Source organism: Alexandromys fortis, unplaced genomic scaffold (assembly GCF_014885135.2).
Source record: "Alexandromys fortis isolate MF-2015 unplaced genomic scaffold, M_Fortis_MF-2015_v1.1 scaffold_144, whole genome shotgun sequence".
Taxonomy (NCBI): Eukaryota; Metazoa; Chordata; class Mammalia; order Rodentia; family Cricetidae; genus Alexandromys; species Alexandromys fortis.
Genome location: NW_026068021.1, coordinates 3,987,330 through 4,013,516, shown reverse-complemented (window position 1 = coordinate 4,013,516; position 26,187 = coordinate 3,987,330). Strand labels below are relative to the sequence as shown.

The following is a 26,187-nucleotide window of genomic DNA, read 5'->3' as shown; positions in this document are numbered from 1 at the left end:
GGAGGGTATAACGGTACACCTGGTGTGGCCATCACCTGTATTTCCTCTCAAGGATCTTCCCACAGGCTCACGAGGGCTTGGCAGCCATCTTGAAGACACCATCATTTCTGATTTCAGTCTTGGGGGATGCTCCTGATGGGGACTTAACTCTTGGTGCACCCGGGTCCCATGTGGGCTCCTTTCAGCTCCACAGCTCCACACTGGTATTTGAAGGGACCACCTTCTGCTCACTTCCTAGGATGCTGGCCTGTTGTAGGAAAAGCCCTGACTCTAGCCCCAGGTCATGGTCAGCCATGCACACGGCAGGCCCGAGAGGCTGGCCACGCCTACAACCTCCTGAAGCTTGCCTACATCCTACACTACCTGGATTTTGATCCAAGTCCACATTCTTTTTAAAAGAATGAAACTATTTTAAACTTCACTATTGAAGCCAAAAAGAAAATATCACAACATGGGCTGCTAGTTAGACACACAGCTTGGACGCTGAAACCTACTATGGAGACCCACTTCATAGAGCTCTCTGGGAGGCGGGGGAGGGGAGCATCCTGTGGAAGGGAAGATTCTGGCTGCCTTATAATGGAGCACCCAGCACCAGGCACTGCACCTGGGACTCTGCTTCTAGGTTTACGCCAAGTCCTAAGTGCCACTATAGACCATCTTGCCTTGTGTTGGCGAATTTTTGGCTAGTCGTTTTAGAAGAGGAAACCTGTTTAGAAAATGCCCCCACCAGATAGACCTGTGGTACATCATCTTGATTGATAACTGTTGTGAGGAAGCCCATCCCATGGAGTTGATGCTATCCCTGGGCCTGTAAGCAGCATTTCTCCACGGCCTCTGCATCAGATCCTGCCCTGACTTGTCCGGCTGTCGGGCCACAAGTGTAAACCGAAAGCAATCCTTCCCTCCCCAGGTCACTTCTGGCCACGGTGGTTGTGTCACAGCAATAGAAACCTAATGGGAGGCACACCCGCAACTCAGACCGCACACCGCTAAAGCTGGCTGCAGCCCAGAGTCCCCAGAACTTGGGGCGCCATGCACCCAAAGCAACCATGCTCAAATCCCATCTCCAGCATCCTGAGCCCCTCAACCCTCGCTGTCCCACCTCACAGGGGTGAATATCCTTCCACCATCTGACCTGGCCTCACTGGACCCTGGTGTCCTAAGGGACAGCAACCTTCCTGGGTGAAGAAAGTAACCTTTGGGGCAACTCCAGGGACACTGCACGACAGCCCCTCAATTGTGCAGGATTCTAAGGAGCAGCCCTAAATGTCTCCCACTGGATTCTGTTGGCCTCCAGGCTAGAGTTAAAGCCAAGCTTCCGCTCTTCTTTTGTTGTACAGTGTGCTCTTCTGGGGGCTGTGGCTCCTCGAAGGATTCAGCGATGAGTCTCTTTGGACCATGTAGCTTCAGTAAAGAGCCCAGGAGCCTAGGTCCAGACAGAGTCACAACTTGGCATGGGGTGCGTCACAGCTTCGTTTGGTTCCTGACAAGCCAGCCTCAACCCAGTTCCCTCTGCTGCCCCTAAAATTGTGTCCCCGTGACGTCCATGTGCGTCTCTCCTAAAGGGTTCAGCATATGTTAAGGGAGTAACCCCCATCCTTAAATCAGAGAGAATCTCAACCAGGGCCAGAATTCCCAGGGAAACCTGAAGTTAAGGTCAAGGGTGGCCGGGCATCCTTGGCACCCATACCAGGTCTTGACTATGGGACCCCTCTAGAGAGCTCATCAAGTGGTCCAGCTGCCCCTGTTTCTCTAAGAGCTGGATCTGGTCAGCTGAAGGCAGCTTTCTGTGTCAGCACAGGCCAGCCAACCCACAGACCAGGGGACCAGGGAAGAGGCCAAGACAGAGAACTCCAGCAAGGGAAGAACAGCTAGCACAAACCCAGCTTCGGGAACAAGGAAAGTGGCGCCTCCAGGCAAGTGTAGAAGCCTGTCTCCATGGAAGAGCTCTGAGCTAGAGGATGGGGACAGATGCGACACAGCCCCAAAGACACCGAGGACACCAGAACCCATCCGAAGCATCAGGTCCATCCACAGCTCTGCTTTAAGATACACAGTAGGGGCAGAGAGAGGTCACAGGGCTCGTGGGAGGAAACCCAAAAGGTCATGACCCAAAATTCAAGGCCAGAAGCTCGTAGAAAACAGCAAGGTAGAAATCAAGGTCACAACTCAGTAAGAAATTAGACCACACAGCACAGGGGGAAAGGTCACAGGAGAAAATGCCAAGGTCACAGGCGGAGGAAGGAACGTTCAAGGTCACTGAGCTGGAAGAAACCTCAAGGCTGCAAGAGGAAGCTTGAAGGCTGGGATCAGGAGGAAGGCTCGAGGTGCAAAAGAATTCTCAAGAAATCCCAGGATCACTACACAAAGCTCAAGGCTACAGTCCTGGAGAACCCCTCAGGGTCATAAGAGACCTCAAGGTCATGTACTCTTAAGGTCACTGGAGAAACACCAAGCTAAGGAGGAAAGCTTAGTCCTGGGTTCGTAGGAAGCAGGCTAAGGTCACAGGAAGAACCATCAAAGTCAGTTATGAAGGTCACAGAACTATCAAGGCTACCAGCTGAAACAAGTTAAGAGCAGGAAAACTGAAAGCCAAGGGACTCCTAGGAGCGCTGGTTGGTTCCCTCTATGGGTGAGGCTCGGGGAAAGGCAAGAGGCGGCAGAACTGCTCCCTCAGCAGCGAAGTCGGTGGAGCACCCAGCAGGCCGTTCACCCACCAAGGCAGCTCACTTACAGGGTGGTGGTAGGGTGGCAGGGGGGAGGGGTTGGATCCCAGTAGGACTGAGTACACCGTGAAACAGGCCCAGAGGGCTCCCAGCCTGGGGAATTTCCCATGAGCACCAGGCCTCTGGCTCCCCTGATTTAAGGGCCATTAACACTGAACCAAGTGGCTTTGCATAGAGCAGCCTGGGGGGCGGAAGGCCTGGCGTGTGGTACAACCCTCTAGCCTGAGCCATGCTGTTCACCTGGACAGTTTCCAACTAAGACACAGCAAGGGTGAACTGCTACACTCCTTCTAGATGTGTCTCGTGAGGACGCACAACAGCCTACGGGGAACAGGGACCTCTGATGGCCACCGAGTTTTAAGTTTCAGACCCACGTTGACCCATCCACCACCTGGTAGCCACTTCAGCACATTGCTGGCTAACACTGGCATCCGGCTCCGTAGAGGGTGTTGTCCTCAAACTCGCAGGCAGGACAGTCCCCTCTGGTCTGTTCCCATTCCGTTCAGGAGCCCAGGGCAGCTAGCCTGTCACTTCTCCGGCCCTGATTCTCTCTAACCCCCAAGCTTTCACACTCCCAAATCAACCATGTGCCCGGCCAGGGTGGGAGATGGAGAGACTCTAGAAAGCAGCAACTAGAAAAACAGGACCACAGAATGCCTCTGGTGTGCATGAAGTTTGTTGATTTTTTTTTTCTCCTTTTAGTTCAAAATAAAAATATATATATAGCAGGCTCTCAGGTATATAAACTGATAATATTAAAAATACAAAGTTCACCTTTACAAAAACAAAACAAAACAAGGAGACCACAAACACACAATTCTGTTTAACAGTGAAGCCCAAACAGCTTATCCAAAATTAATCTCAGTCACATCTTTGCACGGCCATGGAAAGCGTTTAGCAATGGGGGTAGCCACACAGGGGGCTGGGGGAAGGGGCGGCCACTGAATGACTCCCACGTTGTTCTCTCATATGACTTAAGCTAGAAGTTAACGCTAAAAGGGCCGAGGAACACAGGAAGCCAAAGGCGCATCAGAAATGATGTATATAGGTAGGTATACCATGTTTATTTTAATACACCTCATTAGTTTGGCTAGGAAAAAATAACCGTCTCGCTGTCCCAACTTACAGCAGCCTCGTGCGTGTTACCGACGAAAATGTCATCCAAGAGGTTTAAAAAGAAAAAGAAAAGAAAAAGAAAGAAACAAAGAAAGAAAAAGCTAGGCAGAGAATTAAAAAGAAAAAGCTTAATCACTTTATGGTGTAAAAAAAAAAGAGAGAGAGAGAAAGAAAGCAAAGGAAAGGAAAAAGAAATTCCACGTAAGGCCGTCTGGAAAGTCCTAGGCAGACTCAAGCGAGGTGGCGGCTTCCAGGCCCGTGGGCATCTCCCAGCTGTTCAGCTTCCTTGCCTAGTGGAACCAGCGGGCAGCATCCCAGGCAGGCTCCGGGCGTCCTCAGCGAAAAGCACCTGTGCCCACGGGCAGAATTCAGGGCAGTGGCCAACATCGGCTACCCCTCAAGGGTCAATCCTGCAGGACGGCCCTTCTGTTGCCCACCTCAGTCTTTTTGTTTCTTGTGGTGGGTTTGTTGTTGTTGTTGGGTTGGTTTTTTTTTTTTTTTGGTGGTTTTTTTTTAATTTTTTTTTTTTATTTTTTTTTGTGGTTTTGTTTTCGCTCTCTGTGACAAGGAAGCTTTCTCGCTGCCTCTCCGAGTGCTACAGTACTTGCTTTGATGTCACACTGAACAAACGGACACTGTCTCTTTGTCCTCAGACACAGTTTTTCACGGAGGAGAACAAAGACCGCACGCACATTGGCAATGAAGCACCGTACATAGTATGTTCAGGAATGTCACACGCCACGTACATCCGTGTCCCGGGAGAGGGCGGCCGGCTCATCTCACCTCACATCTGCGGGAAGAGAGAAAGAGTGGAGGCTATGACCAAAGACAGAAAACACCAGGGCCACTTGGCTCCACACAACTTACTTCGTAAGGCATAAACTTGATATGTAATTTTTAAAAAAAAAAAAATCGAATTTTCCACAGTCAAGAATTAGGACTAGACTGGCTGCATTTCACAGCAGAACCCATGCTCCCATTGCACAGATGGAGAAACTGAGGCATTGAAAGTTTATTTTTGCCCTTTCCCCTCTTTCTTTCTTCCAGCCTAAGGCTCATGCTCGCTGAAGGTCTAGCAGACATTTTGGGCCATGAAGTAACTGAGAAAACAGATACCACCAGCCACACTGTGTGTGGGTCTCTGTGATGAGGCAGACCTATGGTGTGTGTGTGTGTGTGCATGCGTGCACACACGGCTGTTTTATGGTCCTGGTGAACAAACACTAGCTATTACGAGGGTAGACTCTCCAGATCCAAAAGGAGCCACCAGAGCCTCCACTCACAACCTGGAGACGGGTTGCCAGCAGGACACAGGCAGTTATGGGCACACCTGCTCTCACTCGGAGAGGGTCTCTGTCAGCAGTAGGCCCATCAGAGCCACAGGGAACAAGCCCAAGGACTTGCTCGAGGAGACACATGCCCAAAGCAGGCATCCCCAGCCACACTCCTGTGGGAGCCAGGGCTCTCAGACACCCTATCTCTGAGGACTCTCTTGCCCAGAATAACTGTTTGTCTTGGATGCCCCTAAGTCCCATGTGCCAGGAGGAAGGGCTCAGCCAGACAGGCTCCAGTACTCTGGGCCAGACAAGCTGACACTCAGGACAGGCCTGGGAAACGACATGCCTCACCTACATTCCCTACACTTCCGGGGAAAAACTGCCGTCACAGGGTGGGTTTGGAACAAGCATTCCTAAGAGGCTCTACAGCCCTTGTTACCTAACCTGACTCTTCCAGCTTGGAATACGAGAGTGTTGGCAACCACCATAGGTCCTGACAGTCTTTTTGAAGACAGAATCTACAGGACCAAACAGAAAGGCCCACCAGTGACACCTGTTCTGAATTCCCCTCCTGGTCTCATGCAGATGGACGTCTACCGCCTTTTCCCATGCTGCTACCGGTCACAAGGCCAACTACCAGGTCCACTTTAAGTGCTTCAGAGCCACACAGCCTCTAACAAGCCTCACCTGTCGCCTGGAAAAGCCTCTCTCCTTTCATCTTTCAGTGCAGTGAGCAGCTTCTCCCCAGGTAGCTCAGCAGAACCAGAGCCCCCCACCCTTTCCGCCACAGGGCACTCGGGTGCCTGATCGATGACCAAGAGAAGGGCAAAGCTGTAGCTGAGAAGAGACCCGGCCCAGCAGCCCCAGAAGCACACAGAGCCTTGAGCCAATCAGGGCCCATGGAAGCTGATTCACTCCTGTGATTGTGTCCCAGCCCTGCAAGGGAGTCCCCCAGCGCACCCGGCGGGCAGGGCCTACCTGGTCGGCCGCCTTAGGTGGGTTTTAACCTTTTTCTTTTCCGCTTTTTACCTGATTCCCTACGCCTTCCTGTCAAGGAAAGGGCAGGGAAGGTGAGTGGCCTCCTGAGGGCCTGGGGTGGGAAGCCACAGCAATAAATACTAGAGGGTGTTTATCTTGCAGAAAGAAAGCCCAATCCACCCTGGTGCAGAGACACTTCCGGGTCTTTCTCTGCACCTGGACTGGCTGAACGCTGGAAAGGGACAGGTATGCTGGGCAGGATATGAAGGTCAAGACCCTGGGCAGCAGGGCACAGTCTGAAACCAGTGTCTATGATCCCACCTGGATGTGGTGCCCTGCAAGCCAGTCCGGACAGCTGGGAAGTCCAGGCCTGCCGCCTCACTCAGTGGAAGCAATTTTCCCATCACTCTGTGATTGACCCACCCGCAGCAAATTAACAGCGGCGGCCACTCACCTGTCTCCTCCTCCCGATGGTCTGGGTTCAGGTTGGAGGTCGCGCACGCACACTCCAGGTGTTCCTCTAACCTCACCTGGACCTCTTTCAATTTTGGCTTCTTCCTGACATACTCCACTTTGGCCACCTGCCAAGGGAACAAAGCCAGTGTCAACACCATGTGCCCGAGAGGGACCTGCCTGGCTCACCCCAAACTGGGACTCAGATTTCGAACCTCCCCAGGGCATCTTCCCTTTACTCAGGCCTGTTTCCATTCAAAATAAACCCCGATGATGCCAGGCAGGCCTACAGCTGCCATCCCAGCACTCTGGAGCTCAGAAGCTCAGGGCCAGCCTGGGCTATGCAGCAAGGGATGCGGTTCAGTTAGCAGGTGCTTGCCTGGCATCCACAAAACACCGATCTCCACCCCCAGCACCATATAAACCGAATGAACGTGGTGGCACAAGCCTGTAATCCCAGGACTCAGGATGGATCAGGAGGATCAGGAGGATCAGGAACTTAAGGTCATCTTTGACAACATAGACGGCTGATACCAGACTGGACTACATGAGACTCCTAAGTACCCAAAAGATCTGAAGGGCATCAGCAAAGAAAGGGTGAACTGGACACAGGATGGCCGAGAACAATACTTCTCTGGCATCTGTGTTAGTGAAGAAAACGGAACCTCAGCTAGGGACAACAGCGTGGCTACAAAGCTTGCTGAGGGAGGGGCCTCACTCAGAGAGCCATTTCCCTCTCAACTCAGGGTCACGGGACACACAGCAACACAGCAGGTACCAGAAGTTCATACTGGACTCTAGAATCCCCAGCAAATCCTGCCCTGGTCCCGGCCAGAGGCTAACCATGACAACTTGCCATTCTCAGGACAATACTCTGTCATGTGTGTGTCCTGCCACCCCCCACAAACACACACAGATGTGCAAGGTGCAACAGCTCCCAACACAGGAATGCAGGGCACACTCCCATACCACGCTCATACGGCAGTCACTCGGCGCACCCCGGCCCGTCAGGTACTGCATCAGGAGGCAGCCTGGGCCACATACCCTGTTCTAGTCCAGCATGAGGTCGCACTAGGGAATGCTCCGGGTCACCTCCCTCGGAGCTCAGACACTGGCTCTCATTTAACCCTCCTGGCCAGCCAGTGAGGAGGCAGGATTGTCACCTCCATGGATAGAAAAGAAAACTCAGGGACAGTAAGCCCTCTCCTGAGGTGACCCGGAGAGCGTGATTGGCGGCTTGTCCCGACCTCAGTACCGCCTCAAACACATGCCATCCTCTCAGCTTTGCATACAACCAGCGCCAAATCTGCGTCCTCACATCCTACCATACCCTGGGGAAACTGAGGCTGTAATAGTGATGAACCCACCCCGGCTGGCCTACAACACCTATAGAGGTGGCAGCTTCTTGGGCAGTCAATGGTGGGGAAAATGCCTGGCCCATGCAGAGTGACTGAGAGAGTGTGGGTAGGGGAACATTCTTCACTGCTCTCCTGAGGGCCCTGACACTCAGGAGCCAAGAGAACCAGGCATCCAGGGCAAACAGCTGCTTCAGGGCACTGGGGACCAGACTCTGCTGTGGCTACCACCTTGGCTACATTAATGGTTAACGTGGGTGCAAAGGGTGCCAGGTACCCGGCGGGCGTGTGAAGTAGTGTGGGTGCCTCAGGTGTGAATGCAGTCTGCCAAGTATGAGCTCAGCATGTAGGGCGTGGGGCCAGGGGTCAGGGGCCAAGGGCCAGCCCAGGAGGTTTCGCTGCGTCAAGGTGGGAGGGACAGCAACTAGGGACAGTGAGGGCAGGGGCATCTGAGGTGTAATCGAGCTATGCTGTCCGGATACCTACAATCTGACCTGTGAAATGGGGCAGTGCTCACACCCACCCAGGTAGCTCTCGAAAGAAGAGCAAGGTCACCTCAGCAGAGGTACTCAGAAGTCAAGCATACAGTACAGTGCAGCAGGCCTGGACCCCAGTGCTCAATAGGCTGAGGCAAGAGGATTGCTTCTAGTTCAAGTCCAGTCTGAGCTATACACTGAGATCCAGGCCAGCCCGGCTACAGAGCAAGACAATGCATTAAACAAACAAACAAAAGATACAACATTAAAGAATCACTTAGAGATGGGGGACAGGGCCACCCTACAGGAGCTAGCTTCAACAGAAGTCGGTATTCATACAAGGCTTCTTACTAAAATGAGCCTCCAAGTCCCGTTCAGGAAGTCGGCAAGTCCCCAGAGGCACCGCAAACCCCAGTCCCTAAGCTCGGAAATGTGGTCTTATACTCCACCCCAGGGAACAGAAGGGCAACCCCTGTCCCTCCCTTGAAGGGCCCTGGGGTGGGGTTGGGGAAGAGGGAGTTCTCCCAAAGGAGAAAACATCAGCCAGTCCCTAGAGGAACTGTAGGCGGCGGTGCTGAACCCCTGCCACAGTCTCCAACCTCCAAAGATGTTCACAGTCCTTGGAAATCCAGCAAACCTCAAGACCGCCCAGCTAAGCCTAGGCCTCACCTACACCCTGGCTGCAGGGCAGGTCCAACCGTCCCCTCTGAACCTATGGGTCCCCTGCATGAGGGGCAACTGATGAGCTGCCCCAGCTGGGGAGCCCCCTTTCTCCCAGACAGTCCCATGTTTACCAGACAAAAACAAACAGAGGTTTATAGGAGCACCTGCCTTGGGAATGCGAGGATTCCAGCCTCTCTGCCACCTCTGTCTGGCCAGGAAACGGCTACATTTTTCCCCCCTCAAGAACATGCTACGAATACTAAATTTTCAAAACTGCCTCCATGAAAGTATAAAAGGAGACGGTAAGGTCCCAGGAGTGCCACTTGCTCCACAAGCAATCCCCAGCTCCCTCAAGTTCAACCCAGATGGTCACCTGGCCAGACCTCTGTCTGCTCAATGCCCCTCCCCCCCTCCCGGGAGGGCTTGTCCTGACTGCTCCCAAGCCTCAGGACAGTGCTGTCTTTGAGCTGACACACAGAGCACAGGCCCTCCAGCAGGCGAGCTGCACGGACCCTATTACGGCCTGTTTTAACAGATGAGAAACCTGAGTGCAGACCAGTGGACCAGTCCAGGTTCCTCAGCTCTCACCTCTGCTTTCTAATAGCCTGGACTTAAAAGGCATGAGGTCCTGAGGCCACACAATCCCAGAGACCAGGGATCTTCCCAGGCCAACCCTCTAACTTGACCAAGAGGGTGTTGTGCTCTGGTTCCCAAAGTGTCCCATGGACATCCACTGAAGTGGGAAGCTGGTGCCAGGCCTCAAAGACAGGGGTACCCCTGTCCCATCTGGCCAAGGACCCACACATAGCAGTTGAAAGGAAGAGACCCCAGATACACACACACACACACACACACACACACACACACACACACCTGGGATGTCTTCTGCCATGCCGGTCCAGCCTCCTCAGACCCTCAGCCTCTTCAGAACGAAAGCCAGTCTGACCACCTTCTCTGAAATCTTTGCACGAGCTGCCTGATGGAGCCCAGCTGGGACTTTCTCTAGAACACAGTTCCAGACTCTAGCCAAGTTGGGGGCACAACGAAGCCTGAAGTCTGACCCAGCAGGGCCCTGAGCACAAGACTGAGTAACGAACCTCCCTATACAGCTCACAAGCCAGGCCAAACAATGGCTCTGAGGTGACGACCTGACCCCTTGGCAGTCCCATGCAATGTAGACAGGAGAGGCCTCACCTCTGTTCAGGCCAAACACCGCAGATAGCCGCTCCACAAGCCCGGCCTGTGCTCCACTGTGCAGGCCCACAGAGCCTTCACAGCAAGGTCTGCAGAACACTGCTAGCTCCTGGGCTCGGGCAGCACACGATGAGAACAACAGACAGGGCACAGGAGGCCAAAAGGGTGAAGTCCCAGGCTGTTCAGATGTCATCCCAGTTAGCACTTGGGAGGTTGAAGTAGGAGTTCAAAGCCTGCCTAGGCTACAGAGCGAGTTTAAAGCCAGCCTGAGTACCTTAACTTAGACCCTCTTTCACAATAAAAACTACAAAGACCTGGGGGCATGGCTCAGTGGTAAAGCACCTGCCTAGGATCCCCCAGGGAGGGGCTGGGGTGTGGCTCAGTGGTAGAGCACCTGCCTAGAATCCCCCAGTGAGGGGCTGGGGTGTGGCTCAGTGGTAGAGCACCTGCCTAGAATCCCCCAGTGAGGGGCTGGGGTGTGGCTCAGTGGTAAATGTTTGCCTATACTGAGAAGTCCTGGGTTTAATACACAATACCACAAGAAAGGACACACACACACACACACACACACACACACACCAGAACCAGGGTTGATGGCACATATCATACAGGGTAGATATGGTTGCTATGAGCCTCATCATCAGCCCCACCCTGCTGACTCTGAGTCTGGGACTTTTGGGCCCATCTCCCTCCATCCAGGTCATCACCAGCCTCCACCCTAAATGCTGCAGAGCTGGCATCCACAATGGGGCTCCTGTTCCACTGACCTTCTGTCCCCTCTGCCAGAGCCTGCAGGAGCTGGGGCCGGATGTCCCCTCCCAGCTCTGGGTGGGTGGTAGTGGTGGTGTATGTGGGTAAGAGCTTAGGAGAAAGTATGGGAGAGCCTAGCACAACCAGGGCTAGACTGGCCCCTTTCAACTGACCAAGACCCCACCAGGCAAAAACGAGCCCCATGGGGTAACGGGTAAAGGCACAGTCCCATAAAGCACAGAGAAGGGGCGATCAATCCCAGTGGGCAGCAGTGCCAGTGGGAATGGACAGTCCTTGTCCCAGGGGCCGGAGAATGAAAACCTCCAAGTCAAAACCCACACCTGGTCACACTAGTCAACCTCCGCGCATGTCTCCAGCATGGAAAAGCTACTTCAGAACTCACACTGCCACACTCTTGTGATTCCAGGCAGGACACTGAGGGAGGGTTAACACCAGCCTGGGCTACACAGTGCTAAGCCAGTCTAGACTACACAAGGTAATCACGGTAGGCAGGCAAGGAATGAAGCCAGACAGATCAATAAACAGACAGACCTATCCTCGATCAAACCCATCACCTGAACCGAAAGAACAAGATGGCAGCTTTCCGGACTCCTCAATATAGCATCAGTGGGGATCCTGAGGCCCAAGGAAAGGCTGAGGCAGGTCCAGGTCACATGAGCTACTAGGGTGCTTAAGCCAGCACCCTGACAGTAGCCAACATCCCTGTCCAACCTTTAGGGTGGATAGCAAACCCAGAGAGCACCCCAGACAAGTCCATGGGAACCTGAGAAAAGCCCAGGGCTTTTGATGGGGTGTCCAGTCCTGAGGATGCCTGCAATGACATCAGTCAAGCCCTGGAACTCCCAGGAGACCAAACAGCAGCCATCAAAGGCAGTCTCAACTGCAGGTGCCCGGGTTTGGGGTCACAAATAAGGTACCGAATACAAGTCCTTACCAAGAAACATGTTCTCCTGGCACCTCCCTTCCACCAGGGCCAAGGGTCAGTGCATGGTTGGGAGTTGAGATGGATTCACTAGGGTATAAGAATGGGGGGCCCTGAAATCCTCATGCATAATTCTGGGGAGCCTTCACACAAAAAAAAGTAGCCTGGCTACAGAAGCCTGGCTGTGTCAGAAGCAGATGTTATCCTCAGAGGCATGCTAGCCCCTCAGCTGTCTAGAGTCCCTTGTGCCCGCTCAGCCACCCAAGTGGTCCGCTCAGCCACCCAAGTGGTCCACGTTTAGCAAAAGGGTCTCAACTAGGTGGAGTCAGTTTTCAGACCTCAGAGCAGCCTAGGGCGATGATGCTCAGCCTATGGGTTGTGACTCCTTCGGAGTCCCACAGCCATATGATTCCTAACAGTAGCAAAATACAGTTAGGAAATAACAACAGAATAATTTTATGGTTGGGGGGGGCACCACAACATGAGAGAAACTGTATTGGAAGGTCGCAGCTCTAGGAAGGTTGAGAGCCGCTGTCCGAGAGTGACTGGTGGAGCACAGAGGGCTCCAGCTTGGCAACACAGACAACCGGCCTTCAACCATGTTCTTAGACCCATGCCCAAAGCGGAACCAAACCCCTAGGAGCTAGAAACCCTCCATCATCCTGCAAGAAGGCCAACAACGGAGCCCCCAGGAGCACAGAGGGACACACAGGTCCACACAGGAACAGACTCAAGTTCCACAGTCATTCATACAGATAATGACCACGTATGCCAACTGGGGGCCTCAGATACCTCTCATGGTGATAAGTGGCTGTTCCCTCTGAGTTACACTCCTTCCTAGAGGGGGCTAGTAAGACCCTGGGAGGCTAATGAAACAAGCACACACGCACAGAAGCAGTAACAATCGCGGGGGAGAGGAGGAGACCGACTCTCTGGGAGGAAGCTCTAGGGACATGGACTTCTCCAGGTATCACCAAGGTCAGGGCGGGCTTTCCTGTGCTACAGCTGCCTATTATTGAGTCAAAATAACCTCCTCAGCTCCTCAGCAAGCTAGACTTGAGTGAACCACCTTCTTTGGTTGGCCATCAGAGCCCATTCCAGATACTATGCTATCTAGAATAAAGAGACATTTGTCAACAACTCCTCAATGACAGAAGCACGCTGTGACCACTGAATGTCCCGCAGTCACTCCTGAAGGCCGCTGAAAGCCAGCCCCCTGGCTTTGTACGGAACGGTGTGCTAACAACCTTAAGTCATATGGCCCCCTTCAAACCACGCATTCCCCCCCCTCCCACGCTCACCAGCCAAGAGCACCCTGCGAGGCTGACGACCAGACAGGGCAGGGCTCTCACCTTGACACTGCGGTGGTGGACCCTTGAGGGCTGGCACTTGACGCTACTGGTATTGCAGCATCCGGTGCAGCGCTTCACTTCCACACACGGGGGCCAGATCAGGAAGTTGGCCGATGTGGGGTCCACCTGGCTCCGAGGTATCTCGTAAATGACTGTCCTGGTCTTGCAAACTGCAGGAATGGCTTCTTCTGCAAAGGCAAGAGTACTGTCAATCAGGAGACCTAGGAATCTACCAGTAGCACACGAACATGACCCTCCAATCTCCCAACCCAAACTGGAGATGCCCACCTAGGCTAGACCTGGGCAAAGCTCATCCCTGTGACGGCTCTCAGATGGAAAAAAAAAAAAAAAACCAAAAAACAAAAAAAAACCAACATGCTGGTTGCCAATAGGCCCCTGAATATACAGGGCGGAAACTCACATCGAAGCAACAGACATAGCTCAAGGTCAACCTGGGCAACTTAGGGAGGTCTTGTCTCAAAAGTGAAGAGGGCTAGGAAAATGACTCAGCAATATAACATTTGCCTAGACCCTCTCCCCCCACACCCACAACCGTGAAGTGCTAGGAGTGTGGCTCAGTGGCATGATGTTTGCCTAGAATTCCTTCAAGTGAAGAGCTGGGGGTGTGGCTCAGTGGCAGAGCACCTGCCTAGAATCCCCCAGTGAGGGGCTGGGTGTTGCCCAATGGTAGAGCACCTGCCTAGAATCCCCCAGTGAGGGGCTGGGTGTTGCCCAGTGGCAGAGCACCTGCCTAGAATCCCCCAGTGAGGGGCTGGGTGTTGCCCAGTGGCAGAGCACCTGCCTAGAATCCCCCAGTGAGGGGCTGGGTGTTGCCCAGTGGTAGAGCCCTTACCTAGCATACACTAGGCATTGATTGGTTCCATCCCTAGTACCCCTCTCCTTGCTTTTGCAGGCCAAGAAATGGGACAGCAGAGGAGCAGCTCAACCCCAGTCTCCACACAGCCCAGAGCTGGGGACCTGGTCATGAAAGCCAGCAAAACTACACTTATTTGTCCCCCAGGGAGGAGGCAGCTATTTCCTTCCCTGCACTAATCACACAGATGAACACAACCAGTCTGGGGCCATCTGCTTGCCACGTGTGCACAGCAGACAAGAAATCCCCTCAGGACCATGGGGGACACACCTTTCTCTTCCTCAAACAATCCACATTAACCCCATGGAACCCTAGACCCCCATTGGTTACGATATAATGGCTGCCTGGTAGTGTCCAAGCTTTGGGAGTAGCCAATCTGGTGAGAGGAGGCTGAGGTTACCAGGAAGTCTTTGGGGGCTATCTACTGACTATTCCTGCTGCCCTATCAACACTGAAGGGTTCCTCAACCCTAGACTCAGAGCTGGAAGGAGTAAGGGGGCTAGGATCCTCAGGGTAGAAGAGACTCAGGCCAGCTAACCAGCAGGAGTGAACCATACCTAGGAGACACAAGGGACAAGCGCCAACACACCCCAGAGGAGCTACGCAGGTGTTTACAGACTCCCTGGTGGTGAGGAAGGAATGCATGAATGAACAGAGATGGGGCCCAGATTCCTCCCTGTCCTCCAGAGGTCTGCACTGTCCTTCTGGATTATGAGTCCCTCTAACACAGAGCCCCCTCCCCTCAAACACTGGGCCAGGCACACTGCATGACTGGGCTCGGCCCCTCTATATCTCCCACCACCGATCTTATACAGAGTCTTCCAAGTGAGTTCCATACAGAGGCCTTAGCTGTCTGAGTAGTTTGCACTCAGTGTGCCCACCCCCTACGACACACACAGCTCCACAGGGAAAAGGGGTTCTAGAGTCCTAGCTGGATGACTGAGGCCTGGCTGGAAACTCCCATCTATTCTCATCTCACCAAAGTTCTCCGCTAGCCAACGAGGCATCAATAAAACCCACCATCTTACTGATAACTCCATCTCCCAGAGAGGGAACCCACTAGCTCAGGATCACCCAGCAGCCAGCTGGCAAACAGGACACAAGCAGGTCATAGCTGCAACCCCACCCCAGGAAGAGAGCACACAGGTCCTGAGAGAATCTAATTTTTTTTCCCCCAAATCGAGGGCCAGGGGGAAGCCTAGCGACAAAGGTGAATGAGGAAGGGGCACGGGAGGAGGTGTCCAGCGGACTCCGGGCTGCATACACCCCAGCTCTGCAGCTGAAGCCCAGGAGCACGCTGGAGCTCCCATCAGGAACTGGAAATTAAGCTTGGCCACGTTTTCCAACGAAGCCTCCTTGCAGACAGGCCCTGACAAGACCGGGCACTTAAGGAATTTATAATGTTCCCCTCCTGGAAACTCTTGGCCCAGGCACAAGACTGCAGAAGGGCAGGCAGGAGACACTCTACAGAGGAGAAAGAGGGCGGCTTCCACGGGGAGGGCAGAAGGCCAGCGAAGCCTTTGTCTGGTGGAGGAAGGCTAGGTGGCTGTGCCTGTCCCCGAGTACGCAGGGAGCACTCACTCACAGCTCTAGTGGGGACCTGCCCCCTGACAGCTACTGCACACCCTCCCGTGCTCACCAATACTTCTCTTCCTGCGAATAGGCACAGGCCGCTTCTCGGGCACATGCTTAATGGTGTGGGACCCATGGGCTCTCAGGCTCGTCTCCAAGGCATCCTCAGTCCCTACAGTTGGAGAGAAAAAGATGGTAACCAGTGCCCACAACTATGTGTCACACCCTTGAGACCTCAACAGTGAGACTTCTATAGCAGCCTTCAGAGCAGGGGACAATAACTCAGTCCCCAACCCCAGACCCTCTGCTCCCAGATGGGGTTTCCAGCGGGGCACCTCCAACCAACCCCCTACTATCTTGTCAGTAGGCATGTCTCTGCAGCTCTCCTGTGAAAACCTGAGGTCCTTTCAAGAAGGCATTCAGGTACTCTCCCTTGATGTGACCTCTGACGGGGACCAGCAGGTCCCAAGGCCACCCAGCTGGGCCCGGATCTCGAGCAGTACCACTATCTGCCCCGAAGCCAAGAGGGGAAGGGCGGTGGCCTCTCTCCTGCTGTTGTGTGTACAGGGCCTCCCCTCTTGTAAAGCAGGCTTTGATGAAGTGTCCTAACCTCTGAGGGGCATCGGAAGCAAACGCCAGACTGGGCTGCAAGCCAACCTCCACTGTTCCTGAAATAAGCCTGCTCTGAGGGCCAGAGGCCATGAGAAACAGCAAAGGGGTGCAGCTGCTTGGAGAGTGAAAAACGAGGTGCAGAGTCAAGCCTGAGGCTGGAGTCCCGGGGGCCCGGGGAGTAAGGTCCCCCTACAGAAGAGGTGGGAGAAAAGCCAGTGGCTTGAAGGACTGTTCACACATTGAGGGCCACCAGGTGTGCAGCAAAGATGGGATTACCCTTACCCACAGAATGGAGAATACAGTTAAGATCAGCCTGGGGAACTTGCCCGTGGGACATAATACCCCCCAAATTCTTAAATTCCTGGGGACAGGAGGACACAGAGCTTCACTACAGGCTGTATAGACAGATCAATCCCCAATGTAACCTATACCTGGCTTTCCCAAACTGTACCATGCAGACTCCAAGCGAAGTTCCCCTTCCCTGCCACTTCTTCCCCAGGGACACCCAACATTCTGCCCAAACGGGGGGACCTCCTAGTATCTGCAAACCAACAGGAGACACGCCAGCCTCCTCTACCCTGAGATGTCTGCTACCCACACGTGTAAAATGAAAAGCAAAGACTCATCTAAGGTGTGAGTGTCAACGATGAATCCGAGCCCAAAAACTATTTAAAACGACTCAATGTTCCAATGGCACGGATTTTTTTTTAAAGACCCAAAATAAGATTGGAACTGCTCATGCAGTAAAAATTTCCCGTCAACCAACTGTTACAGAGAAGCATCTCTTCACAAAACAGTGACATGATGAGTCACGACCTAGTGATGACCATCCTGCCATGGCCAAACCAACAAGAGATGAATGGGCCATCCACTCACAGGACCTGGGAGGGTGGGCAGTGGTACCAGCTGTAGTCCTCTGATGCCTTGCTTGCCTCAACATGCACAGAGCAGGTGTCACTGACTTTGCAGAAGCCAGGGCACTAGAATCCAGAGATACTGAACAAGAACAAATCAGACAGGCACGTGGTGAACCCCCTTTCCCCAGGAAGTGGATGCAGACGGATCAAGAGTTCAAAGTCATCCCCAGACACAAAGTAAATCCAAAGCCAGCCTGGGATACACAAGATCTAGTCTCAAGAAAAATAATGAAGTCTAAATTTAAAACCCCATAAATCAAGACCAAAAGAAAGCTGGGACCCTCCAGGTCCAGTGCCCAGTAGGCTCAATTCCCTAACCCAAGGTTTCCTGATTTAACTTAATGCAGACAGAAACTCATCCATAGAGACTGGTTACAGCTCCTTCTCACAGAAGCCAAGATCAAGACAGGTAACGGGCCAGATGTGGTGGCAAAGCAGGCCACCCTTCCCAGAAAACAACAAAAAGCGACTGGGAACGTAGCTCAGCAGGAAGAGGGTCCGGAACACATGAGGCCCTGGGTTCCATCCCCAGAACTACATTAAATAAACGTGGTAATGCTGCCTGTAAACCTATCTCCATGGAAGCGGAGACAGGAGAAGATCCTTGGCAACGTAAGAGTTCAAGGGCAACCTGGGCTATATTAGACCATTTCTTTAAAAAAAAAATTGAAGTGGTCACAGGCTAACGGTTGATCTACTACCATGGCATCTTCGATGTGAGGCAGAGTTCTTCTTTGGGAGACTGAGGATGTTTCCCTGTGTGACACGGCAGAGCCTATCATGAATTAGTGGCTAAGCCCCTCTCTCAGGTCAACCAAGTCATCTCCCTTTGTCCTATGCAGATGTCTCACTGACAATCCCTGACTGCTAGAGGAAGGACAGACAGAATCCCATAGCCCTGTCCTGGCTATTATAGTATTATAGGATGGGATGTTTATGTATCAGTTACTCAATGACCCATGGGCGCCTGGCCAGAGGCTCTAGAGAACAAAGCTCCCGTTATACACACATACACACACACACACACACACACACACACACACACACACACGTTCAACCTGAACTCCTGAGCTGCAGTTCACAGCAAGGCTGCATGCCAATCTCTGGACCCAAAAGCCACACTGAAAGGCCACTAAGAGCTCCTTGACTTCAGCATGGAATGCTCTGGGCTCAGGGACATTCTTAGCAATGTATTGGAATCCTGCCACCTCTGGAGCTGAGCCACACAGCTAAGGAGCTGCAAGGTTGGGAGGAGATGCCTTCAGGGTTTCCCCATCTGGAAAATGGGGATGCCGCCAGCCCACTAGAGGAACCATGTGCCAATCACAAAGCTCCACCCACTTAGATGAGGCGTTGGCTGGGGAGCCTGGGACACCCAAGCCTTTCTCTGCTTGCCTGCAACCTAGATAGAGGGACATCAAGAATTCATCTGGAGAGGCCACCCCTGGGAACACCCCAGTGAGGACCCCTTCCAGCTGACTCTAAAACTGACTGATCACCACAAATGTCTGCAGCCTGAGCCACAGAGCTCACTTCCAGAAGGAACCAAATGAGAAGGAGGAGAGCCAACCAGCCACTCTTCCCCAGGCCAAAGATTAGACTCCAGTTAGTTTCCACACCAGAGTAGGGGGAAAGACCTGCAGAGAGACCCCATTTGGGGTTGGTGACACAAAGGGTCCTCCTCCAGTCTTCAAGTCAAAGCCCAAAACCATACTTGGTTCTCAGAAGTTTCCCATGGAGACCTCCAGAGACCCCCTAGTGTCTGACAGGTGGACTGAAGAGGGTGGATGTCCTAAATCCCCTGGGACAGGGACAGGGACACACACACACACACACACACACACACACACACACACACACACATTCTTACAGAAGCAATTTGAAACCTCCAGGGGCAGGACTGCTTTTTCTCTTTGGACCCTCCTGAGGAGGCCCCAACCCAGAAGTCTCCAGCCCCCCATTGGGTACCCCGGCTTAACCTAACAGAGCCACGGTGCTAAAAGCATTAATGGTGGGGGGTTGGGGAGGCGTGGCTGTAAAGAACAGCATAAGAACGTCCCAGCAGAAAATGAATGGCCCATTTCCCCCAGCAACCCGCCAGCAGGAGGCCCAACCCTGGTTAGAGCAAGGCAGGAAAGCAGTACACTCCGTCTCCAAAGCCATTGGGGACCAGCAAAAAACTACGGGTGTTTTTTTTCCCCAGTGACTCAGGCCTGCACACCAAGGGATCAGATCAAAACTCCCTGTCCCACCCCCGATCTCCAAGGGAAACCCTAGGCCTGCCACTCCTGATAAGGATCAGGCCAAGGATTTCCTGGGTCAAGAAACTACAGAAACGGGGCCGCCTTGTTAAAAAATGATTCTGGCATGCAACAAAAACAGTTCAGGCCTCTCCACCACCATAATTAGGTACAAATTTCCAAATGGTTGGGCCATGTGATTTTACTTAATTCTCTCACCACTCCCCCTTTTCTGAAGTTTGCAGGGGTGGGGTCGGGGGAGATCGTCACTCAGAATTCTTCACTTTAGCGTCCTTTAGTTCCTCCTGACAAACTCATCGGGTCATTTTTTTTTAAGCTGGTATATTTTATCCCAGCGTGTCAAAAAGAATACCCAGGCCAAGTGTTCACTTTGAAAAGGTTGTCACAAAAGACAGAGAAGGAGACCTTGTCCTCCAGCACACAGTGTGCCTCTCCCACCCCCACCCATGACCCTCTATTTTAGCACTTGTCGACCCGAGTCTAATCCAATTCTACATTTACAAATTGTTTTCTGCGGGGGACTTGGCTCTAGCCCGAGGCTGGGAGCCCCCAAAATAGCCCCAAGCGCAATGTGTCCCAGGCGCGCCTTTTAAACAGGATAAAGTTGAGAAAAACATTGGCCTCCTGTGGCTACCACAGGGACCCAGCCCCGGGCAATCAAGGCACCGGGGAGAGTAGTTTGCAAAAGGCCCGGACCGACTAGCTTCTCAACGCTCTAGGGGGACCTTGCCAGGCGGAAGACCTGCTAGAGCCCCGCGCCCTCCGGGCGGGCTCCCGTGCTACAGGGCCAGTGGCGGCCGTTGACCCGCACACCTGGCAGGGTCTTTCGGCACACTCTAAAGCTGAACTTTCAGTGACACACCCGCTGCGTTTCCCTTAAATGCAAAAACAACCCCCGGGCGAGCGAAGCAACCCTCGGCAGCCGCTGGGAGAGAAAGTGGCGGCTGCAGGAGAAACGCCTGACTCATACGCCTGGGCGTTTATGGCCGGCGAGTGGAGTCTGACCTTTCGGTGCGCTCCTGCGCAGCACCCGGCCCGGCCGAGCGCTGGGTACGGTTCCTCTCGCGAACTGCCCGCCCCGCCGCCCGCGCCCTTCCCGCAGCCAGGGGCAGGGGCGCGATTTACCTACGGAGTCTATCTCCAAGAGTCGCTGGAGGTCCCGGATGCTGTGGATCTGACTTCGAGCCAGCCGCTCGATCAGCTCTCGGGGTATCTCGGCTTCCTGCAAGCAGACCACACCGTCAGGACGCGCCCAGGGGTTCCAGCCAGGCCCCAGAGGCCACGCAGCCCCGCCCGAACCCCGCCAAGCTCTAGAACCAGAGGCTCGGGTGGGGCTAGATGGGACCCCCCAAGTCCTCCACCCCATTCCTGTCTGTCTGACCTTGGTAAGAAAAAAAACCACCCCAACACCGCCTTGACATGTTCAGACAAAAAAGCACCCGCAATCTGGCCCTCCCCAGGGTGTCCGGGGGCAGTTAGGGGCCCGAAGAGTTTCTGGTTTAATCGCCAAATCCACATGTAGAAAGAGAGGGTTGAAATGCGTCACGGATCCTTGCCTGGAGTCTCAGCAGCCCCAACACTTTAATCTAGCCTGAGGGTTCAATTTCACTCCCGGGAATCCTGGGACGAGCCCGTAGGGGAGAGGGTCTTCGCGCACCCCCGCACGCACGAGCGCGCTGTCGCCCCACCCGGCTCCGGCCCAGTCACGGCCCTAGCGCCGACTAGGACGCCCAAATCCAGTGGGGCTTAAAGAGGCTGCAGGGAACGCAAGGGGTTAAATATCCACCTCGCGCCTCTCCGGTCCCTGCCCAGACCACCCCCACCGCTCAGCCTCCCCCACTCTCCCTCCCAGATTTTTTTAAAGGGAGTCAGGGTCGCTGGGGGACTCAACCACGAAGTTCCCACGACAGGGGCTGTGGAAAGTCATTCATCACGGCAAAGCTCCCGGGGACTGGGGGTGGTGGTAGCGGTGGGAGGGCGCGGGCGCCTGGCCCGGCCCCATCTGCCTCGCTCAGCCACCTGTAAGCAGGCCCTGGGCGGGCGGAGACTGCTCCAGCCCCGCGTCCGACTGGGCTTGGGGACCGGGAACTAGGGACTGCGGCTGGGCGCTGCCCACCCTGCCCAGTCCCAGGCTTCAGCCGCACCCTCCTTTACCTGCTTACTGCCCGCCCTAGTCCCCTCCCAGGGCATGGTCAGTTCACACACACCCCCTTTCCCGCTGCCCGCACCCCGTTACTGCATTGTCCGCTGCGTTCGGGCTGCCCCTCCTGGAAAGGCACCGACAGACCCCCGAAGTTTCTGCCCACTGGTTCACCTCGCGGCTCCCCCCGTCCCTCCCCAAGGCGGAGCGACGCAACGCGCTGGAAACTCACCAGACACACTTGGGCATGGCAGAAAATAGAACCCAGTTGGGAATTTTTTTTTTTAAATTACACCACCCTGGCAAAAATCGAAATGCTCTTCGCAGAGCTTGAAACAGGTAGCCGAGGGGGGCGTGCGCAGAGGGAGCCAAGAAGGGACGGAGGCGCGGGGGTGGCACCCACCTCGGCCAGGGCATGGGCGAGGTATCCGCAGCCGAGGAGCAGCAGGCAAGCCCAGGTCCTCATCGCGTCCCGAGGCGCTGGAAGCTCGGCAGGGAGGCGAGGCCGCGGGGCGGGCTCTCCAGCCGGGCTCCTGTGGCGGCGAAATTCAGTACCATCCCTCAGGGAGCGCGGCCCGGAGGAGGGTGGCGCGGAGAGCAGGGAGCCTGCGGAGCGCGCCCGGCGCGAGCAGCGAGTGCAGAGCCAGCGAGGAGGAGGAGGAACAGAGTCGCGCCGGGAGCCTCCTGGGCCGCCGGGTAGGGGGTGGGGACGGAAGGGGCGGAGGGCGGGGGCTGGGCTTCTTCCTTGGTGCGTTCCCCGTGCTGGCCGCCGCCGCGCTCGCTCCCCGTCGCTGGCTTTAGGAGCGACCCGGCCGGTAAATCCGCATATTTGCTGCCATCAGCCCCGGGAGGGGACCACGGAGCGTGATTGCAGCTCCCGCCGATCACCTGTCTGGACTCTTGGTCCGGTACCGGCTGCCACCTCGCTTCTCCCTGAAGGCTACGGGCAGCCCCGAGAGCCTGTCCCCGGGCCTTCCTCTCGCCGCTGCCGCCCCGGGCCGGGCACGGCGCGGCGGCCCAGCACAGCGCGGCCCGGCGGCCTGCGTGCGCCCCTCCGCGGCGCGCCCTCCGCTACGGCGCGGCGCTCCGCCCTCCGCCCGCCGGGGCCGGGCAGTTCCCGCGGCCGCGCCGCCTGGCAGCAACCAACCCGCCCGGGGCCTCGCTGTGCCTCTCGCACGGGCCGGAGGGCGGGCAGAGGGCCGAGCTGGCGCCGCTGGCGCCGCCGCAGCAGCCGCGGGAAGACCAGAGGAGGAGGTGGAGAAGGGGAAGACGCAGGCAGGCCGGGCTCCTGGAGTTGAGCGGGCTCCGCAGGACGCGCGTGTGGAGCCGGCCGGCGACAGGGAGGGGGTTATAGCGCCGCCACCGCGCCCCTCCCCCGCCCCCGCCCTCCCCCCGCCTCCCCCGGATTCCGGCCCGGGACCCGCACCTCGGAAGCGCGCAGGGGTATCGCGGGCCAAATCGGGCCCAGCCGCCACCGCCACTGCAGTGGCCACACACGCGCTCACGCAGGCAGCTAAATGCATCCAAGCTCGGCGCCCGCGGCTCAGAGCCCACAGGCGCCGGGGCTCCCAGAGCGCCCCTCCCTCGAGCTTGCCCACCCTTCAGTGCCAGCTGCAATCCTGCGGCACCGGGCGGGGAGGGGAGGAGGCCGCTGCAGAAGCACGGCCGTCTCCGGCTCGCCTCTCTCTCGGGCCCCAGCGGCAGTAAAGGGCAGCGCCCAGAGCTGCTGCGCCAAAAAGGGCATGAGAGCCGGCCCGGCCCCCGCCCGGCGCTCGGGCCGCTTCCCACCGTGCGGATCCAGGGCTCCAGCCTTCCCCTCTCCATAAAAGGAGGGGGAGTGAGTCTCTGTGGAGAGGCGGGGCGGGTTTAGGGGCGCGTCTAGGGCACTCACCTGACGGCTGCCACGCGCCCGCGCCCCAGAGCCAAAGCTTGGGACACCTGATTGAGGAACTTGCACTCTTGTGTGGAGGTGGAAACGAAGCCCGGGTCGGGGAGGAGGCTGCCGCCTGCCTCATGGCCACCTTGACACCCTGCACCCTCCAGATCCCTAGCCCCTGGCCGAAGGCCCAGCAGCACCCTGAACCCGGGGAGCTGAGGGGGTAGAAGGAAAGACAGAAAAGAAGCTACGGGTGAGGAACTCCTGGGTTCTGCCTTGGGGTCCAAAAGAACGCAGAGCGCCACCTCCGGCCAAGTCATAGCACAGACCGGGTGGCGGGGAAGCGACACGGGGGGTGGGGTGGGGGGCAGAAGTCTGATCAGGGTTGGACGGTTCTCCCACTACAAGACGGATTTCAGGTGGGAAGTGACCCGACGGCAAGGCCAATACTACTATATCAGTGCCCCGCCACGCACCGGAGTTAGGGGATTTGTGGATCTTTCGAATCCCAAAGCTAGACAAGCCTAGGGCTCCGAAGACCAAAACGTTCCACGGATAGGAGTGTAATAGAGAACACTGCCCGTCCAGTTCACTCCTTATCATATAGATTAACCCGTGCACCCTGCCCCGGTCGACACCCCCCTCCCCAATCTCCTTTGTCCCCAGACAAAGGCGCAACGGGGCAGGAGCCTTTTATCCCCAGCTCCTCGGGTTCTTGCATGTCAAAGGCCAAGTTGGAGGGCCCTTCTAGGGCGGCTCACCTAGCCCCAAATACCTGGGGGGAGAGGGGGTGTCGAGCCTCCCTTGATAATCGTTGCAACCAGCATCTACTGTTGTTACACAGACTTCTTTAGGCTTGCAGCCTCCCCCCCATCGCCAAGCCCCTGCCTTAACACCTGAGGTGCTCGGGACATGACACCCCCTCTCGGCCTAACAAGGGATTCTGGAAAACGTTGGGAAGCACCCCACCTCGAGGTCCTCAAAAGCCAAGGCCTTATCCGTGTTGGTGGAACTTTGTGCCTCTTTGGCGATGGAGGCTCACCGGGTGGCTTCTGGCGGTGACTAACAGGACCCAGCTGGACCTGGGTAGAGTTCCTCACCTTCTTATGCCGAGAGTACTGCGCGTCCTGTCCTGCCAAGCCCTCGGGCTCCTCACAGGCAGAGAGGACCAGAGGACACCTCTTTGCAGTTCGACGACCCGGTGTGACGGTGGATGTGGGAATCCAGGAAGAAGATCGGGTTGCATTGCGGAGGGGATGCCGCGCCCGTCCGGCCACCACCTCCGCGTGGAGGCCCGCGGGTTCCTGGGGACCCCGCCTATCGGTGCTTTTCTCTCCCCCTTACTCTCTTGGCGCTGCAGGGGAGCCCAGCTGGAAATCAGAGCAGGGCGGGAGGATTTCTGAAGGCGCAAGGGGACATCTGGGGCCAGACTGAAGCTCGGCCTGGATGCAGTGCCGGAGACGCGGGAGCTGCGGGGAGCTGGGTGCAGGCACTGCTCTAATCGCCGACCGCTATTAAAAATAAAACCGCGACCCGTCGTCATAGCGACCGCAACAACAGCGGCCGCGCGAGGGTGGTAAGAGCTTGTGCAGCCCGGCGCCAGCCGCCTGAGGGGACTGGGGCACGTGCCCTTAAGCTTACAGGGTTCTCTGATGTGAGACAGCGACCCCTACCCACTCACCCTCCCATAGGTCCTCGGAAGACGCCTAATACATGGACACCTGGTCTCTGAAAACTGCGACTGGCTAAAACATGTGGTCAAGGGCCTAAAGGAGAACCAGCCAACTCAGACCAGCCCCGTGCCTCGGCTCCCCTTGGGACCCGCTGCTCACTCTCCAGTTCTCATTTTGACCTCTGGAGAAGGGGCTGTGTGAGGGGGTGAGGTTCAGGTGTCAGGCTTCCAGAGAACACCAAGAAACCAAGCCAAGCTGGCGGCGTTGCATGCGCTCGAGGCCACCGCACCTGTCCCGCCCGCGCCTCGGTGAGCCCTTCTGGTGGGAGAGATCACGTGCTTCCCTCTGGCTGGGATTCGAGTTTCACTTCCAGCCGCTATTAGGCAGTTCACTCGGTTCACTGCAAACATTTGGTAATGAGGCTAAATATACTTTAGAGTCGGAGGAGGTGTGGGCGGCTGCTGCCCTAGCCTGTAGGTGCGTCGCTCCAGGCTCCACGGGGCATCCCCGCCCCAGCGACTGAGAACAACCCCCAAGCCCGGTACCAGAGAAAGACCCGCACCCATCCCCAAATAATCCTGCCCCAACCAGGGCAAACATCTTAGAGGCTGTGGCCACCTGATGTCAGGTGGAGGGTCCCTGGAGGAAGAAGGCACCAGCAGCTCCAAGCTAGGCGAGGAGGTGGGGACCGGCACCAGAAGGTGCACCTGGCGGTGACCAGGGATGTCCGGTCGCCCCCAGAGCGGATGCTTCCGGCCTGTCTCCAGCGCCCCCGGCGCAGCGCGACGTGTCCGCCCGCCCATAATTAAAGTGTCAAGTGCTTCAAATAGCCCAAGAGAGGGGTTGAGCAGCTGAGGTAACCAACTAACAACTAACCCTTGATGGTGCTCTCTCCATCCAAGACCGGGAGCACACAGGGGAGTGTAGACAACGACTATGAGAGAGGGAGACCATCGGGCTGGACTGAGAAATCGCCTCA

General features: G+C 55.7%; 1 protein-coding gene across 3 annotated transcripts; it reads right to left on the bottom strand.

The window, feature by feature from the left end:
* Nucleotides 1-3,762: 3,762 nt before the first annotated feature.
* Nucleotides 3,763-25,230, bottom strand: Pdgfa (platelet derived growth factor subunit A). 3 transcript variants are annotated; one of them, XM_050163239.1, is made up of 8 exons: nucleotides 23,086-23,472; nucleotides 22,063-22,192; nucleotides 20,645-20,741; nucleotides 15,797-15,901; nucleotides 13,284-13,471; nucleotides 6,552-6,678; nucleotides 6,098-6,166; nucleotides 3,763-4,632 (listed from the first exon to the last, which is right to left on the bottom strand). In XM_050163239.1, the coding sequence occupies exons 2-7, from the start codon at nucleotides 22,123-22,125 to the stop codon at nucleotides 6,111-6,113; spliced, it is 636 nt and encodes a 211-aa protein (XP_050019196.1). In that variant the 5' UTR covers nucleotides 22,126-22,192; nucleotides 23,086-23,472; the 3' UTR covers nucleotides 3,763-4,632; nucleotides 6,098-6,110. The 3 variants fall into 3 exon arrangements, 2 of the variants coding, with proteins under 2 accessions (XP_050019196.1, XP_050019195.1); XM_050163238.1 differs by lacking the exons at nucleotides 6,098-6,166; nucleotides 23,086-23,472; XR_007595556.1 differs by lacking the exons at nucleotides 3,763-4,632; nucleotides 6,098-6,166; nucleotides 6,552-6,678; nucleotides 23,086-23,472 and adding an exon at nucleotides 24,636-25,230 and having other exon boundaries at nucleotides 13,326-13,471; nucleotides 20,649-20,741.
* Nucleotides 25,231-26,187: the final 957 nt, after the last annotated feature.

What these genes read in the sequence shown, in the direction of transcription:
- Pdgfa (XM_050163239.1), bottom strand. Translation starts at nt 22,125, where the DNA reads ATGAGGACCTGGGCTTGCCTGCTGCTCCTCGGCTGCGGATACCTCGCC. An exon ending in CTTGGAGATAGACTCCGTAG is followed by an intron (nt 15,902 to 20,644) that starts GTAAATCGCGCC and finishes CTCCAACTGTAG; the next exon opens with GGACTGAGGATGCCTTGGAG. An exon ending in TCCACCACCGCAGTGTCAAG is followed by an intron (nt 6,679 to 13,283) that starts GTGAGAGCCCTG and finishes TTCCCTTGGCAG; the next exon opens with GTGGCCAAAGTGGAGTATGT.